The sequence below is a fragment of the Cygnus atratus genome, chromosome 1, assembly GCF_013377495.2.
Source record: "Cygnus atratus isolate AKBS03 ecotype Queensland, Australia chromosome 1, CAtr_DNAZoo_HiC_assembly, whole genome shotgun sequence".
Taxonomy (NCBI): domain Eukaryota; kingdom Metazoa; phylum Chordata; class Aves; order Anseriformes; family Anatidae; genus Cygnus; species Cygnus atratus.
The window spans coordinates 145,777,170-145,795,572 of NC_066362.1; the positions used below are offsets into that span (position 1 = coordinate 145,777,170).

The following is an 18,403-nucleotide window of genomic DNA, read 5'->3' on the forward strand; positions in this document are numbered from 1 at the left end:
GGTGAATCAGGATTAGGTTGTGTAATCAGGGTGGCTTTTCATAGCTCTCTGCCTGCACTCATGAGTTTTACACTCACTTTTGGGAAACCCTCTCCCTTTCACTCTGGCTACATCATTCCAACCAATTACTCTCATTCTAAACTTCTTCCAAACTCCGCCCCCCCCCCCCCCCACTGGAATAGCAAGTGGAGTCCACTATATATATGTAATAAGTCATAATAAGGGGTTCTGCCCACACAGGGTGATTTTTTATTTTACAGTTAGTTTCCATTGAATCAGAGGATAAATTTGTCAATTAGATGATAATCTAGAAGTGACTATCAACAAATGTTGATTTACTAGTAACTGTTTTAGAAAACATCACAATACATATCTATGATAATTTATGCAATTTAATATTTATTGCCTAATCCTGAAGAGACTTGAACACTAGATACTGAATAGTAAAGTTGAGGGACCATTCAGTGCATATGAAATTAATGAAGTGCATAAATTTTTGCCCAGTTGGAGGTCTTGTAAAGAAAGAAAATGGTATACTGTAAATGAATACGTCGACAAGTCAGACAAATATCTGCATTCCATATAGGGAACTCATAGTTCTGTAACTTCAGAAGAGACTAACACAGCTGACTTTTGGTCATGTTGCCAATGATTTAATCGGTTTGGTATACAGAAAAATGAAGCATCAATCAACGTCTCAATCTAGCCATTGATGAAAAAGATGTTTCAAAGGCCCAGAAGGTAAAGGCACATTTCAAACTGGAGTGAATTTTCAGTCCTGTAGGTTCAGCATAGTTTTTATCCTTGTTTAGCTCCATGTGTGCTGAATTCAGCAACACAGGGCAGCTTTTTGTTATGACGCAGGGAAACAATGCCTTTAGTTTTTGGGTAACAGATGTTAAGTAATTAAAGCAGCCCATTTCAAAAGCAATCATAAAATCACAGTGAGATGAAATTTGAATACATTTGAATTCCTGCAGGATTCCATATGTGCTTTTTGTTTTTTTGGCCTGCGTGTTTACATTTTAAGTAATTTGGTAAAGCTGAGATGAGAACTGAATGTTAAGCTACTTTTTGTTTGATAAAGATATGTAAGATTCCTGATATGCAGCATATATTTAATTATAATAAGTAAAGCTTATAGAAAAAAGTATAATGTATCATAAAACAAATGGCTTGATGGGGTGGATTTTATCTAGACTTTTCATTCTCCCTGTGGACTGTCTAATCTCAGGAATGCCTTCGTTTACCATCTTTTCTTTCAATCCTGAAAGCTCCCTAGGCTGTTTCAGCTACAGTTTTTTTTTTCACACATGCCCCAAACTACTCTGAGCTGAACAGCTGTCCTCTGCCTCATAGCTAGTAGGGAACTAGACACAAAGCATCCCTCCATATTGGGCCCTCTTGAGCTGATATGTTAGGGGCATTCATGCCAAATGTAATTTATCCATCTTATCATCAGATGGAGTTGCAGTATCCTCCTTGTCTCCATGAGAATGAGGTTGGAGCTGTCACCCACACTTTTATTCTAGCCTGCAGGTTGTGCCTGTGGGTTGCTTTGAGTGCTGTTTAGGGTTGTGCACTTCTTTCTTCCACCTTTCCTCTCCTCTGCTTTCCCATGACCCACACCTCAAGTCTCTTGAGCAGTGTCCAACCCGACCAGGCTTTCTCATGGGGATAGGGCTTTGAGACCTCCTGACTGAGAGACAAATTGAACCTGGGTGGTCTTGCTTACTGTATAAGAAACTGTAGAAAGTTCACTGCATAGTAAGCTCTTGTACAAAAACCTTGATGTTGTCATCATCTCTGCCACTACCTGTGTTCTGAAAAGAATGAGATCTCCTTATTTCTTTTGAAAATATGAGTATTTACTAGACTATTTGCAGCCCTGTTCCACATCTTTAAGCTCTGAACAAGTCAAGATCCAGACACACATTTGAACTTAGCAATTCCCATATGACAGTTTTGGATGTTTCTAAGTTCACCCTGAAGGATTTGTGGACCACCTCTTTGAAGAGGGTAACTTTTTTTTATTATTATACAGGGTTTCTAGAAACTCTTTTTTTTTTTTTTTCCTTGAACAATGGATATCTAGAATGTAAGCATTGAAATGACTACTTTTCAGGCAGATAGGTCTGTTCTTGAACACCAAACAAGAACACATTTGATTAAAAGAAATCATGGATTTATTAATTGCCTCAATTACAACTGTAAAGCATAGTATTTATGATGAAACATTTGTCAAAAAATGCACAAATTCAACTAAGAATATTATTTATTTACTTTTAAATACTTCTCCAAAATTTTCAAATACTTTTTTTGGTAGACTGGTGCAAAGCTTTTCTCCAGTGGGACAAGTCAGCATGTAAATGAATCATGACTTTGCATAATGAGGATCTAATTCAGAAGGCTTAATGAATTAAATGTTAAGAAAAACTATTCACAAGACTATTACCTCTACAGAAGCGTCCAGATTTTTAAGAATATAATGTGGTCTGAACTGATAACCTTTAGAGACATCTGTATGTACTTTTTTCAGTTTAAACCTATCAAGCTCATTTATATTCCCATGCTGGTGTTTTTCTCCTTAACATCTTTCTTTCAGTGTAATAATAAAAAGTTTTCCACTTGAACATGCTTTGGCACCCAAAACAAGCAAGAAACACCAAGGTTAATCACTGACAAATTCACTTTGATGCCAATAAATGATTGTTAAGCCATTAACAAACAACAATTTGGCATCTGGCATTTTTCCTAATTATTTCAAAGGGGATCTAGAGTTGATTTTCCAGCATTATGCAATGGGATGTAAGGCTATAAATAGGCAACATTCCCATTCCATGTATTGTTAGAAGTCACACTGATTAAAAAGAAAGATTGCTGTGATTAGGCAGAAGACCCTTGTCTATACTTGTGAAATAAAATCGTAGCAAGAAGAAAAGCTTTTCTATACAATTTGCTGTTGATTTCTACTTCAATGTATTTATTGTGCTTCAGATTGATTTCCAATAATATTTTGGTCCAAAGGGGAAACTTTTCTATATTCATCTTTCTATAACACTTACCTTAAGGTGTTTTCTTATCATAGAAGTTAAGCTGGAAAACTACAGAAATCAGTAGAGAGAAACCTTTTCCTTTTTTTTTTTTCCTAAAGAACAGACCTTTACAGTGATAATACAATTCTTAAGAAAAAATCAACTGTTTAAAACCTTTTCAGTTTTTCAATTTAATTTTAGAAGGCTTTTCCAACAGGGTATAGACTGAAATTGTTCCACTGGAGGAGTATTGATTTGATGGAATACTTAAGCATAAGTGTGGGAAGAGACCTTATTTTCGGGTCCTACAACATACAGACTTCAGTTTATCATATGAACTGTCAGATTGAGAAGAATATTTGTTTGGAGGTTTTAGAATCATAGAATATCCTGAGTTGGTAGAAATCCATGAGGATCATTGAGTTGAACTCTTAATTCCGCACAGGGCAACCTAAGAATCAAACCATGCACCTAAGAGTGTTGACCAAATGCTTTCTCAGCATTTAAATGAGAACCCCCAATTTACCTCTCATACGTTTTCTGAGGATGAGAAAAGTCAACCAGCTAAATAAGTGTAGTGAAAAACAGCACAAGTGCAATTTCTTTGGAGATTTGGGAAATAGAATAACTAAGTGGAGTTGCTTCCCTGAGAAGCTCTGAAGGTATAACAAAATGAATATAGCCAGAATCACATGATGCAAAAGAGTAATCATGGTAATGGTAGTTAAAAAATTAAATTGCTAAGCCCTGTCTCTTTGAGCTTTTTCTGTTACTCAGCTCTTTACTTCTGTTTGAATTGTAGTACCTTTTGTGGTCAAATACAAATACATCATAGGTAGTGCTAGGTTTACCTGTACAGCACGTAGTGGTTTCCTTACCCAATAAAAATTCTAAACATGAAGTATATATACTACTTATTATTTCAGTCATCTTTCTATTCTCTGACATAAATCGGAGGATTCTTTTTTCTCAATACACTGAGGTATCATCTTAACTTGGTGTACAGGGCTTTAGCTGTTAAAACCTTTTGCACTTCAAGTCGACAGCGAACAAGCTCTGTAACTATGAGAGACAAAAGAATAAAAAGGTTATAAGGCATAATGAAAAGACAACTGATTTTTCTTGATTATTGTTATTTGTAGCCATCACAGTAACAGGTCATTACAGTGGAGGAACTGAAGCTTGTAAGAGTACAGTCAATGCATCTAAGGGAATGAGTAATTTAGCTTGTGTTTCTATGTGAATTGCATCCAAGAATGGAGGTGGGAAGGTAAGTAGTTAAGGTGAAATTGGCAATATTTCTAAATGCCCTGCTTTAAACAATGATTTTAAGCATATGCAAACAGTTCAAGTTAGAATTCACAGTCAACCTAAGGCTACATGCTGCCTTCTTACCTTGTTCCTTACCATTGATTCTATATTACATTGTAGACTGTACGTGATCTTGAACCAGTATATATTGTGATTTTACATGGGAAACAACAAGATGGTTTTGGGAAGTAATTTCTCACACCATGCACTGTTAGGGGTTTGATTATGTTCAGATTCAAAAGTCAAACATGACAGCTGCAGCACTGAATCATCGAGCTCGGTCTCTGCTCCAGATTTTAGAAATCACTACTATTGTTGGCACATAGTGGTAGTTTTTTCTAGACTTCCACATTTACCCATTGAGAGTACGGAAAATATGACTTGCAGTTTTAAAGCTGGAAGCATCTGTGTGAAATTTGAACTGCTGCTTTGTTTTGTAGTCTACTAAGGAGACATATATAATATAAGAGGGCACCAGCTGTCATGGTATGCCTTTTAGTAACTGCCATATGAACTTCACTCAGTTCCTATATGGAATGAATGTTGGATTTTTGTTTTTAAACCTCTCCCTAAGAATCCTATAAGTACATTTATTCAGAATGATACAAGTTATTACATCAGATGTTACATCATTTCCATTGCCTACAGGAGGTTGTGTCTCATGCTGTCCCTATGTGCAAGGAGTCGTTAGGCTTTGCACATCTCATGCATTATGAAAGAAACAAAATTGAGAGGTGAGGGTAAAGCAGAAAATAACTATTAAAAAGTTGTATGATGTTCTCAGTTGTTTTGGTAAATTGTATAGGACTGTGATTGCTGATATTATTGAAAAATAAAAATGGTGTGGCATATATATGCCAACATTCAACTTCTCTCCATTTTAAAACTCTGTAAATGTTATGAGGAGAGTGACTATATCTGTAGAACAGTATTATTCAAGGCACTTCGCATCTCTAGACTCTCTCTGAGATGTCTAAAAAAGGATACTGGTATCAATAAACTGAAAATGATAGATCGAAATTTGAGAGAGAGAGATTTAGATAGAAAAAGATAGATTGAAATTTGCCCTACAGGAAACTGTACCTCAACCAGACAATATTTCATAGCACACAAATTGTAATGTGCTAAAAATGATGTATATAGGTAATAAGGACATAGAAGAAAAGGATAAAAAAAATAAAAGATCAGAAAAACTGGATTATGTGGACATTGAAAGTGCAAGGGTAAAGGAGTAGGGGCATGATTCTGCTTCCATGAAACCTATGGAAGTTTGTTATCAAGTTTGGGTGGGATTGGAAATCTTTCTGGAGGTGGCAGTTTGTTTGAATTTAATGAAATATATGTAAAGGCTGTAAGGGCACTGTGAGGCCCACCAGTTCCATGTGGTCTGGGGCAGTGGGAACATGAAGGACTACCTGGGGTGGCAGGGCAGGGCCTGGCACAAAGGCCTGTCCCACCACCCCAGGCAGGAGTAGCACAGCTGGGGGCACCAGGCACCTCACTGGGGATGGAGACAGGCTGAGGCTGGGAATTGGGCTTGGGGCTGGACCCAGCTCTTGGGGCCCATGGCCGGGCAGGGCAGGGCTCTGTGGAGCTGGAGCCCAGCCTTGGTGGGGCCTTCCTGGGCCAGGTGCTGATGGCCCCAGGTCCGATGTTGGGGGCCTGGGCCTGGGCAGGTGGGGCACAGCATACAGCATTCAATGTTGTTATTCAAAGTGGATATGAATTCTTTAAGTGAAAAGTAGCAGTAAGAAGTGTGTTATTGATCTTGGGGTGCAGGAATTGACTTCAGGCTTACTCTCATAGAACATCTTCATGAATTGGCATTCTATCACTGAAAATGATTTGAAAGAGAGTGGGAAGTTTGAAGAGGAAAAAAACAAAACAAGGAAAACTAGGCTGATGGATGGAATTCGTGAGTAGAAATTTGTGAGCTAGCTCAAATGATGACTGCAAGCATTGTTAATGACAATACACAATGATCTAGTGGTGGGCTTTTTCCAACACCTACTTAATGATCAAGTTAGAACACAGATGATCTTCAAGGGAATCAGCTTATAGCCATATTTATCTACAGGCTATCTGCAAGATATAAATACCAAATTTGGGAAGGAATTAGGTTAGAGTTGGTAGATACAACAAGATAGGTATAAATAAAATCAAAGAAAAATATAGATTGGATTTAGATGATGGAGAAAAGCATTTTGCCAAAAATTATGTGATATCTGCCAAATGATGCACACAATATTCCTTATTTGGAACACTTCAAATGATGCCTTTTAAAATTCATCTGTTGTGTATTTTTTGTTTACGTAAACATCCTCAGTTATAGTTGTCTGTATAATGGAAGTTCACGGAAATATTATATTGACTACACCCTGTAGTGGCTTTCTGTGTGCCATTATTTGTGTAAAAAAAAAAAAGAAAAAAGAATTGTATCACTGCAGTCACACTGTTTGAATTGAATTGTGCTGCTCACTCCCACAGGGGTGTAGTTAGATCAGTAGGGAATTGTTCTCTGAGTTCAGTGCATTTCTCAGTAGTGAATTAAATTATATAAATAAAATGTTTGCTTATGCTGGTATACCTCTATGTTATGCCAATGCTATGTGTTTATATTTCTGATTCAGAAATTTTCATTCATATTTTTTGATCCCATTCTTACAAGAGTTCTTGCTGCATGCTCTCTGTATCAGCTAGCAATTGTGTGGCTGCAGAGGAAGCCAGTTCAGCAAATTGATCCAAGAGAGAATGAACCATCCCCCCAAATCAACAGTTATGTTCGGTGTCAAGTGTCTGAACTGATTGACCTCCCTGTTGTCACAGCTGATGTGCAGATGCAAAGAAAGGAAATGGAATATGCAGGCATCTTGAAGGCACTGTGACATAGCTTTGAGAGTAGCCTACGGATATATATGTAGTCTGATAAAGAGTTTGGATTCGTTACCCGGTGTGCAATAAGACAATCCACCTGCTAGGTCGAGATATTGTTTATTTCAGAATTGCGCAAGTCTGGGTACCAGGTGGTTTCCCATAAAACTGGTACCTTTAGGACCTTCCACACTACTCTTTATACAATCCCTTATCAATACATTTACATGTTCACATAATCCCTTCACCTCCAATTGATTACCTAGTTAGCACACTGCTGACGTGACACGATCACTCTGCTCAACATCAGAGAGGAAGGGTCCCTTGTTGGGCCAGGATCTCCCAACCTAGGGGCATGATTTTTTACTATTATCATGAGGATAGCATTAGAATACTCCTAATCTTTGTTCTTCAGGAAACTATTCACATTGCATTGATTACTGACATATTCACGAGCATCTTTCCCTTGAGAATGTCAACACAACGGTCTTCCTGATTAGCAGTTCCTCAGTTAATAATTTTTCATGATTAACTTGGAGACAGCTACAAGACCTGGGTCATCTTGCCCTTTCCTCAAAGTGCATATTTTATCTCTTTCACACAAAACAGAGTTAGCTATTTACTGGCATCACAGGTGGTACTAAGTGACACTTGCAAAGTATGTTTCTAACTGAATAAAATTAAGCTAAAATTGAGGTTATCACAGGTTTCTCTCCTTTCTGTCCTCTGGTTCTGTCCTGTCCTTTTGTGTTCCTTCCTTTACACTCATCTTAATGTAAGCCAGTTCAGGGAGCTAAACCAGCTGGAAACCACCTTTCCTAAGGTTAGCCTTGAGCTAGCTTAAGCCCTCCGTCCAGCTCATGGCAGAGGGACATGCCCCACTGCTACACAGGGTCAGAGGCAGGAGGACATTAATGGAAAGACCAACAAAAGTGAAGCAACTCTCATTTCGATGACGTATGCTGTCACAGGCTGTATCCTGGGAAAAGGGGTGCCTAAGGAAAGTATGTCAAGTGGCGAGATATGCCTGGAACCCGGCATTTCCATCATAGTTGGTTGTTCACATGCCACACGTGACTATTTTTGATTAATGTATAGCTTGCTAATGTCCAAAGTTTGTTCTGGTTTAACTTTGCTTCCTTGTGCACACCCTGGTAATTCCACTATACACATACAGAATCTAACAGCCAGTGGTCCACAGCTGGTAATTAGCACCATTTAGCAGCTGCTAAGCAGGATAATAGACTGTTATCCTTGAAGATCTCTAATAGGAATCGTAATGACTTGCTTACACTGCTTCTAAACCAGCTGGCACAAACTTGCTCTGCATGCTATGAGAGTTAAAAGAGGGACTGAGTCTCACTTCATATGGAATGCAGGTCAGGGGTAATTTGATTTATGCCAATTAAGTAATGCTGGTGTAGGATCAACATAAATGATGGGTGAAACAGCAGCAGCATACAGTTTATTCAGCAGAAAATTTGTGTTGTATGCAAATTCTTCAACTTTCACTGTTACATTAGGGAAAAGCATACAATGGCAATGGTTTTCAAAGCTACTGCCCACAGAAAAAGTTATTTTGCTGATGTGTGTTTTAACATTTTCCTTTTAATGAACATATAATTGGAAACTTGAAAAGTCTGAAATAAATTTAACATATTTAGCAAAATACCGTAAGGATCTGAAACTTTTATTCAAGTCTACAAACATTTGAGTGTACAGTTGGGTGTCTCTGTAGGAGAAGAGTTAGTCTAAAAATTACACCAGTACTTTTATAAGCTTTCAAATTGACAGGTATTTCTCGGGTACATCCAGTAGGGTGGAAGCGTTTGTAATAACTGACTTTAGCATGTTGACAGTGTTCTTGCTGTTTTTTTTAGTCACCTTTCTCAGGAGGAAAACCCATATGTGGGACATAGATAAAATATGTATATAGAATGCAGGAGATAGGAAGTGCTAACATATTAAATTCTTTATTTATTTTACATTGAAATACCTAACTCACAATAGCTAGTTTGAGGTGAAATCTTTGTAAAGAGTCTTATTTAAGTTTACTATGTGATCAACTACTTTTCCCTAAGGTTAATTTTCACCTTATGAATTATTAAAAAAAAAAAAGAAAAAAAAAAGCTTTGTTTTTATTGTAATTTTAACTCACTAACAGAGATTCAGAACTTGTTCGGGTCTGCGCTACCAGCTTTTGATGACACAGCTGTTTTGACCTGGGAAATAGCTATGCTGGCAAAAGCCCTGCTGTGCTATCAGCTATGATGACAGAAGCAATATTTTTAGCTAAGCATGTGTTATTTTGTGAGGTGATGTGAATCATTTTAGCAACAGCTCTGTAATGTATACAGAAGTTTTAGTTACACTGAGGTAAAATCACAGCTTTATAAACAAGTGAGACCTTACCACAGCAGTTTTCCCCTTGTGACCTTTTCAGAGCTCTAGCTCTGGAAGAGTTAATTCAAAAATAGAGGCAAAACAAGGGATGACCTCCATTGCATAGAGCTTCAGTGTGTGCCCCTTGAAAAGGATCTTTGGGCCATGCAACTGAATGGTTATTTCCAATCTTCTCTAAATTACTTCGGTCACTGTTTTTCCTTCTCATTGTGGGCATAAACATAGATATTGTCTGCACAAGTTCTTGCAAGTAAATGATGTATTTGAATTTTTGAATTTGAAAGTGTAACTATGAAGTAGGAAGGAGTTGAATATTGTGAAGAAAAAAGAAAAGAAGAAAGAAAACAGGACTTTAAGAGTAAATATCTTACAAAAAAAGGGAAATGAGAGAGACAAGAAATCAGATGTAGATGTTAGGTAATGCGACCCACTTGTTTTTAAATCTTGTTCCTCTGAAATGATCTTAGAGTCCACGCTGCTTTTCCATGTGAATATCTGTCTTTTCAGAAGAGATGCTTCGCCTGCCATTCCACCACTTAACTCACGGCATGTCATATTTGACTGCTGCCCTAGGAGGTTAATTTGTATTACTGTGCTTGAGCACCCACTAGCATTTTTTATGCTATTTGATTTCTGTCCTTAATATTTTCCAGTGGAGGCACAAACTGCATTAAATTTCGCATATATAAAATGAAATGAAAGAGGGGGAGTTTGTCTGAAGTTTTCAAGTTAGCAGTTATTAAATAATGGTAAAGATGAATTATTCTGGCTATGTCTATCGCAACAGAAATATCTGTCCCACTGAGGGAACTCCTCGTGGATCTCATTTGAATTTGACTTGGTGTCTGGGGGGCCCAGAAACAAAACTATTATTTTTATGTGGTTTTCCAGTTCAAGGTACCTCAGATAACAGGAGGGATGTGTCCTTGACCTCCAGAGTGACTTGTGTTAGTAGGAAGCTGTTAGCATTGCTGGACGCCTAGGCATGGACATATAGTAGTTGAGGGTACAAGTCCTGGTGGAATAATGGTGCAGAAAGGAAGGGAGCTGTCTTGTCATGTGCTTACCTCTGCTGCTTACAGTTCAATCCCACAGTGTACTGACTGGGGTGCTGAACTGCACCCAAGCTTGGGGGCTGATTGATTTCTCCAGTAACAGAGCATGGGAAAAAACTGACGTGTTTTGATATGGGCCTAACATTAAAGCTGGGAGAGAGGTCATCTGAGGATGTAGGACTACTTTTGTCAGTCTTTCATTGGTGTTTTGGTTTCTTTCTTTTAAAGATAATGCTCTGTTGAATGGAGCTCTTGGATCAGCCTGACAATTCACATCATGCTTTTAAGTTCAACAAAGAATCAATGGTCCCATTGTTTTGGGGCCATGGTAATCAGATTCCCATCTGCCTGAAAAAAATTATAAATTACAAAGAGCCTGCCAGGGAGGATGGAAGCCTCAGTCCCACATCAATGTTGTGTTTAAACAGAGGAAGATATAGTTTGGATAAGCCTAAGGTTCTCAAATTCAGCTACTGTGGAAAGTGTCTTTTTCCTCCCTTCATTTCTGCATTCTGTGAATGGTGTAACGCTTAGTTGTCCAAATGGTGTGCATGTTTCCTTTATGATCTGTTTTCACGTAGCAAAGGTGGGAATTGAGCTCCAAGGGTTCTTTAGGAAATGAGAAGTAAGATGAGGTTTGAACAATTTTGACAGATGTTGCTGGGGATTGCTGGAAATATTTTAAGGGTGAAAAAGCAGTAAGGTTATGAATCAGTGGTTTGAAAAGGACATTAAGGGCATGACTTCTCTGAGTAAGTGCTGTATCCCAATGGGTAGGGCTTGCTTTGAAAGCATTAGCTGTCTCACTAGTTACGTAGTAAAAGTATTGCTACTATAAATGTGTTTGTCTGGCAAACTAGCCAAATTACAAGAATGATTAAATCTACAAATAATTGTTCTTAAATTTTAAAATTTTATTTTAACCTTATGATAGGAAAAGGAAGCGTTGCTGAATGCAAGACTACATTCATTAAAAAATGATGACATCTTGCTTGATTTCATTTGTTGTTCTGATTAAGAATAACATACCAGAGATTGGTGTTCATCAGTTAATCTCTTATGCAGCTGAGTCATCCAACAGGTTTCTCAAAGCTACCTTTGGTACAAGCTGAAAATACAGTGTGACTGGAATGAGAGAGGTGTGCTACAGAGGCGTGAATGTGGCGTACAGACTTTAAGATGCAAGTATTGGACGAGCAGTCTGATTATGGAGTGAGTAAAGGGCAATATATGGCCCTTCCGTAACTGACAATAGAAGTATTCTATTCTTCTTGGTTCAGCATCACTTCTGTTGTCCAGTTACACAGGTTCATGGTCAGCATATGCCAGAACTGCTGTCAGCTGAAAGTGATGGCTGTGCCATTCTGCCTGTTCGTAGCCATTGCCCAGTGCCACATCCCCAGATAGTTGGTCTAGTTGAAAACTAATCTTTATCTTGTGCCAGCACAAGGGAAGTGGCAGAAACATGCAGCCTACGGCAGGAGGAGAGTAGAATAATCCATTTGAGCAACAGCATGGTCTTAGACTTCTAAACTAAGCCACAATTCCTCACATAATGAACAAGTAAAGCCTTCCAGCTAGAGTAATCCCTGCTAAACTGAAGAGAACAGAAACAAATGTTAACAAAGGTCACAATAGCTAGCTGCTACTCCCAGAGGAACAACTGTTAGAAATATCTACTGGTACTCTATTGAATATATAGCAATACACAGCAAAAAGCCAATTATAAGTTTTACATATGTTGGACATTTCTTTTTTGTCTTTTCTGTTACAACTAAAACTGGGTTTGCCTCACTCTGAAGTTTGCATTACCATCAGTAGGTGACCACTGGTGAGCTGTTGATAGCCTTGGGGTCTCTGAAATCATCTGCAAGGCTCTGCTGTCACTTCAGACCTGTATTCCTTAGTCTCTAGCACGTAAGGTCACAGATGGTTCTACATGGTAGAACAGCTAGGTGCTATTAGACACAGCACACCATAAGTACTAATTATTCTCATATATATCAAAATTATTAACACTACACCCTGCATGGCACAGTTCTTCAAAGTTAAACAAAACTAAAACATCGAGTAGTTGTCACTGGTCATTAGCCAATTGCTGTAACAGCTCAAAAAGCTAGAACTCTCCAAACAAGCCAAGCCAAGCCCAGACAAAGTAAGCCTTACAGCACAAGTCCCATATGCAAAGCTAGTTAAAAGGCCTGTGGCTGGTAACAGGCATGGTAATGCTGTCTTTACTGGACTATAGGGCTACACAGTAAGTCGTAATTCAGTCAATGAATTGCGGAAAGCTGTTCAGTTCATTGGAGCCATCCAGTTACAGTTGTAGCATAAAGCATATGTAAAAAGCTACCCTAACTGTAATCTTTTTTTTTTTTTTTTTTTTTTTTTTTTTACCACCGAGAGACTGACTTTATCACTTCAATGCTTTCTAAAGTGCTTTATGAGATAGTATGGTTTGTGAAAGATTGTATTAGTTCTACTCCAACTAGCTGATAATTCTGCATATCAAATACGAAAAATGTTGGAGGAATGGATGGACCTCCTTAGACATACAAAGGAAGTACTTGAGAGTTTACTGAAAATTTTACTCTCATTTTATTTTTTTTCAAGTAAATGTCAGCTTTCTGCGTTAATGCCCATTTTCAGTCTCCTCGTCTTTTCTGGGGACTTCTCTTCCATGAAAGATTATATATTGAACAAGTTTTAAAAGAAATCCTGTGGAAGCTACCTTAAAATTGCACTAATTAAGAGAGAGACAGCATTTCTGGAACTTAGTTGTGTGCATGTCTCTGTGTGTCTTTTTGTCCTCATTAGAGCAATTTATCAAAACTTACTAGTAGTAAGTAGAGTAGTTCTATCAAAAGGAAAAATTGAACATAAAGTGAAGATTTTCCTGTTGGCTAGTAAAGTCTTCAGTGAATGACCTAAGTGAATTACATGATGGGGAGGGGAATTTTGTTTGTGATCTTTTCTTTATTTGCTTTTTTATGGTGTTTTGCAGGGTGGGGGGGTGTATTCAAGGAAAGAGGAATGTTTTTTACTTGCATTATATGCAGAGGAATGTAGCACATAATCCTGATTCAGAACAAAAACTCTTGCCCAGTTGAAAGAAGAGTTTGCATATCCTGCCCTTGTAGTCTTTGTGATGTGAATTTCCTGAAGCACTGATTAAACTACATTTAATATTGCGGGAAAATAAGTCAGACAAAGAAAACTGAGAACAGAGCTTTTATCCACTTACACTGATTTTTTTTATATGACTTGATCATTTGTTTGTGGTCATAATTATGTAATATTCTACTTCAAGCTTGCAGTTTATGTATCGATTCTTTGTGATATAATCTTTTTATTTATTGTTCTGGGAGGGAAAGCAAAACAAAGACATTAATTGTTATGAATTTCAATTTCAGATCTAGAAATCATCTGTCATTTCTTGGTTTCAACAGCAAAGTATTGCTGAGTAGGTCTGGAAAGGTTTTATTTCCTTTTGCATGGAAGAAGATGTTCTACAAGAACCAAGTCTTTGGTGGGTTTATGGAGGGAAGAGAATCAATAAATTGTCCATATTTTTTTATACACAGGTAGCTGAATTGTTTTTGTGTAACTTGGTTACCATTTTAGGCTCCAGATGGATGAAATTCTTGTGGAATATTTTTAGAGATGCAATTTCCCAATCCTCTGACCTTCTTGTGTGCCCTGCTCCTGCCAAACAGGAAAGGTCTTCATCCTCTGTATTTGCTCAGAGAGACCTACCCAAAAAACATTTTTGGTGCTCCCAAAACTTGAGTGATTTAATCTCAATGACCCAACAAGAAATTTTGAACTTTATTTTTGCTGGAATCATTTTCTGCCTTTTGAGCCAGTTCCCAGAGGCAGACGTAGGCAGAGGTAAATGATGTGTAGGTCTTTTTGTGAATGGGGGAAGGGAACAAGGCCTTTTGGTTGTCTCTTTATTCAGCTCATCACATCTTGTGAAAACACAGACAAAAAATATAGTTTTGTTATCACCCTTAGCCAATAGAAGAGTGTGCTGCCACCAAAATGCAGTGTGCTTTCTCTGCCTCCACCTGATTTATGCATTTGTATGCTCTGTACGTGTGCTGATGTGCTCAAAAAAAAAAAAAAAAAAAAAAAAGACTTAAAAGACTTTCTGGTGCAGATGAGTATGTAGCTCCATAGGTGGGAAGAGCTGTCAATGCAGTTGAGACCACACCTTCCCTCCATGAGACTACACCTTATAAATGCTATTTTCAGTGAATGATGCACTCCCACTGAAGTCATCAGTTGAAGTCTCCTTAAGACTCAGTAGTAGTTTAATACTTCAGTAGTTTAATAATTAATATTTTAATAATTTCTGCAAATCACACCTTTGAGGACTATCTGCCTTAATTTCCATGTCTCTGTGGGTGGAACCAAGTCATAGTTCACATTTCTAACCTACACACAGAGTCCATAAGAAAGAATGCTACACAAAATCACTGCTGTTAAGTGGCTAAGAAACTGAAATGGGTGGAATTTATCTTTTCCCTGCTGAAAAGGAGGGACGGAGGAAGGAGAATGACTTTGAGTATTAATTTGTTCAGATGAAATCCTGATCAGATTGGCAGAATGAAATTACTTTTGGAGCCTTAAGAAATGCTTTTTGATATGGAATTTGTATTTTCTGGCTTGCTAAAGAAATGTTAATAACACACAAACACTGAAAATATTGACTCCTGAAGATGATATAGTTGCACACCTATTTAAGGAGGGAGGATTCCAGAGAAGGTCTTCACTCATCCTGAGGTAGAAGAAGCATCTCCTTATGTGGTCAGCAATTTAAGTAAAAGAAGGAAGGAACTTAGTTTTGAAGATTATTTTTAATGGACTCTGTCTGGATGAGGACAATTGTGTACTTTAGTATTGAATTTGTGTGTCTGAGAGCAGAAAAATCCATTGCTTTTTGTCATTCATCCATTTTTCTCGAGGTTGTGAAAATTTGTAAGTATTTCTCCACCCTCCCTCTCTGCTTTGGTGCTTTTCATCTCTCTTGGCAGTTGTTGTACAGTTCATTTATTCTAGGTTACTTACTGTTCCACTTCTACTTTTAATGGGCAAGCTGGAGACAACGGTGGCTTCTAATTGTAGTTAGCTTTCAAAGTGGCATTTGCCAGAACATAAAGTCTTTCAGAGTCATATAAATTAACTGAAATGAAAACTTGGGTGAGGTGATATAGATACCACGGAGGTATTCATAAAGTATGAATTTGTACAGTGGTTTGGATTGGTGTTTGATTTTCAAAGTTTAAACATGAGCAGATGATTAAATGGATTTGTATAGCTAGTATAAATATTTGCCCAATATACCACTGTGTTTACTATGTGTGAAGCAGTTAGTAATGATGAAGCCAAGTCTTCCCTCGTCTGTTTTCACTTCAATTTTACAGGCTTACAACCATTTAGACAATTTTTCTTTCTTGTCCAGAATATTTCTAGGACACCTGATCAAAAATAATTCATCCTTTTCAGAAGACATTGCTTATGAAAATTGACAATATCTGAAAAGACAAATGACCCCTTTCAAATAGGTCAGGTGAATGTTTGAATGCAGTAAGAAATTTAAATGTACAGCGAAAATGGAGTTAGAAGGCATTCTCCAGAGAAAGAAAACACACACACAAAAATGCATGGATAAGGAAGAGGTGGTGCACATTATTCTCTTGACAGAAGTTAGGACAACCTTGAGACCAGCTGATGGTCAGAGGTTTCAGTAGCTCAGAGTTCTGGGGTACTCAGAACTTCAGAGTGCTTTGCAAGCCTTGGCACAACTCCATCCAGGATTTTTAAAAAGGAATTTAAAACAGGATTTCCAGATGATGGGGCAGAATGAGCTGTGTTTCTCTACAGCGAACGTTATTGGCAGTTACTCTCCTAGATGGAGGGCTTTTCATATGAGTTTAGTGAAGGAAATGTTGCAGTGCAGGGGTGAGTTCCTCTGATAATGTCTGGCAGCGTCACAGCACCATCCTGCTCCAGGAATGAGCACTAATAGCATGAGTTAGTCAATGCTTTAATTCCAAGTGAAAAGGTTATAAAGGCAGTAAAGACTATTGGGAAAAAGTGCGGAATTTTCACACTTGAGTGAGCATCAACATGCAGGGTTGTTTTTTTTTTTTTTTTTTTTGCTTGCATTTATAAGCCTGTTTTCATTTCAAAAGGGAGACTGATACATGTAAATGGGAGAGAAGTTAGGCTCTGAATATCATTTTAAGAATTATGCTGTGTCGGTGATCTGACAATGCACTGTAAAGGTTAAATTGAGTGCAGATCATTTAGCTACGGTATGATGATTAATTTTGAGTGATATAAGTTATGAACGCTATTTTCAATTATTTACTGAAAAAGCCAGCAGGTCTCATGGGAACTCTGCAAAGTCAAATAAAACCAGTTGACTGATTTTGTTCCCAAGGTGATTTTGACCTTGAGAGAGGGTCTTGCCCCTCCCCTCTCCTATGTATAGAACTAACATGCTCCTCTGTCCTCTTGAGAAGTCCTTGATACTGTTCATATTTAACATTGTTATCAAAGGTCCTTTGCTTCCAGGCCTAGTCGTTAAAATAGATGAGATGGGAAATGCTGACATGATAGTTTTGCAAATGGTATCTCAGAGGTTTGCATATATTATTAAATCTGTTAATGAAGATGATGAAGAATCAGGCTATTAACAGCTCAGAATTGGCTCTATTTCTGCATTAATTCTTGTTCCTCTTTTCTTTGGTATTTCAGTGTTACGACTATTGAAGGATGGTGCTGACCCTCACATGCTTGTTTCCTCAGGAGGCTCCCTGCTCCATCTGGTAAGAGTGATGGAAGATTAGTGTTAGTAACTGTGGATAAATATGGTGGGATACTGAGTAGCAGATTGGGCATATTAACAACAAAGGTTTAGCAATGTTTTATCTACACTGTCCCCCACAGTCATTATGATGACATCCAGCTATGCCTGTGAAATAAGTGGTCATTTTCAAATTGCTTATGAAAGGATGGATCATGTCATAGGAATGGTAACTAACAATGTAGAATTAAACGTTTTATTTATAAATTATCTGCACAGTAAATAAGAACAAAGGAAATGCTGCTTGATTCTGAATATAGAATTATATGGTTCAAAGATTCACAGATCCTATACGAAAAACACCGTGATGTGACATTTTCCTTTTGTTTCTGTGCATATTTTCTTGCTCTAATTTTCTACACATAGATATTGAACAGATTGTCAGCATTTAGTTTATCATTTTTTGCCTAGCCATTTGGATTATGTAGCAAATAGAAGATGATAGAAGGAAAACTGTGTACAATAACCAAAGAGAAGCAAGATGTAAGGGCATGTGGGAGAAAGACTGCCAGACAGACAAGACTGCAGGGGTAAAATTTGCTGAAGTCAATGTCAAAACTTATCATAAGTAGGATCCTAAGTCTGATTACGCTTTACTTTGGTCTATGGTGCTTCAATTGCAGATGTGCTTTCTTCTCAATGTGAAACTATTTTAAGATATTTGAATCCAACTTTGTTCCACAATGCTGCTGAAATAAATTTGACTTCAGAAATACAAGGGCATAAAAAGGCGTCTAGTTAAAAGCCTGTTGGCAGAGTGTTTCATTTTAGATCCATTGGATTAAGTTTCTCATAGTATGTACACAAAATAGAACATTTTCTTGATGAAAGCAGATCCTGTAATGTTACTG

The 18,403-nt window shown here is 37.7% G+C and overlaps 1 protein-coding gene across 1 annotated transcript in view; it reads left to right on the forward strand.

Annotated features, from left to right (window-relative positions):
* Positions 1-18,403, forward strand: part of MYO16 (myosin XVI) — a 382,912-nt gene that overhangs the window by 100,347 nt on the left and 264,162 nt on the right. The window contains exon 3 of the mRNA XM_035565595.2: positions 17,444-17,514. Coding sequence (XP_035421488.1) covers positions 17,444-17,514 — 71 coding nt within the window. The remainder of the gene's footprint in view (positions 1-17,443; positions 17,515-18,403) is intronic.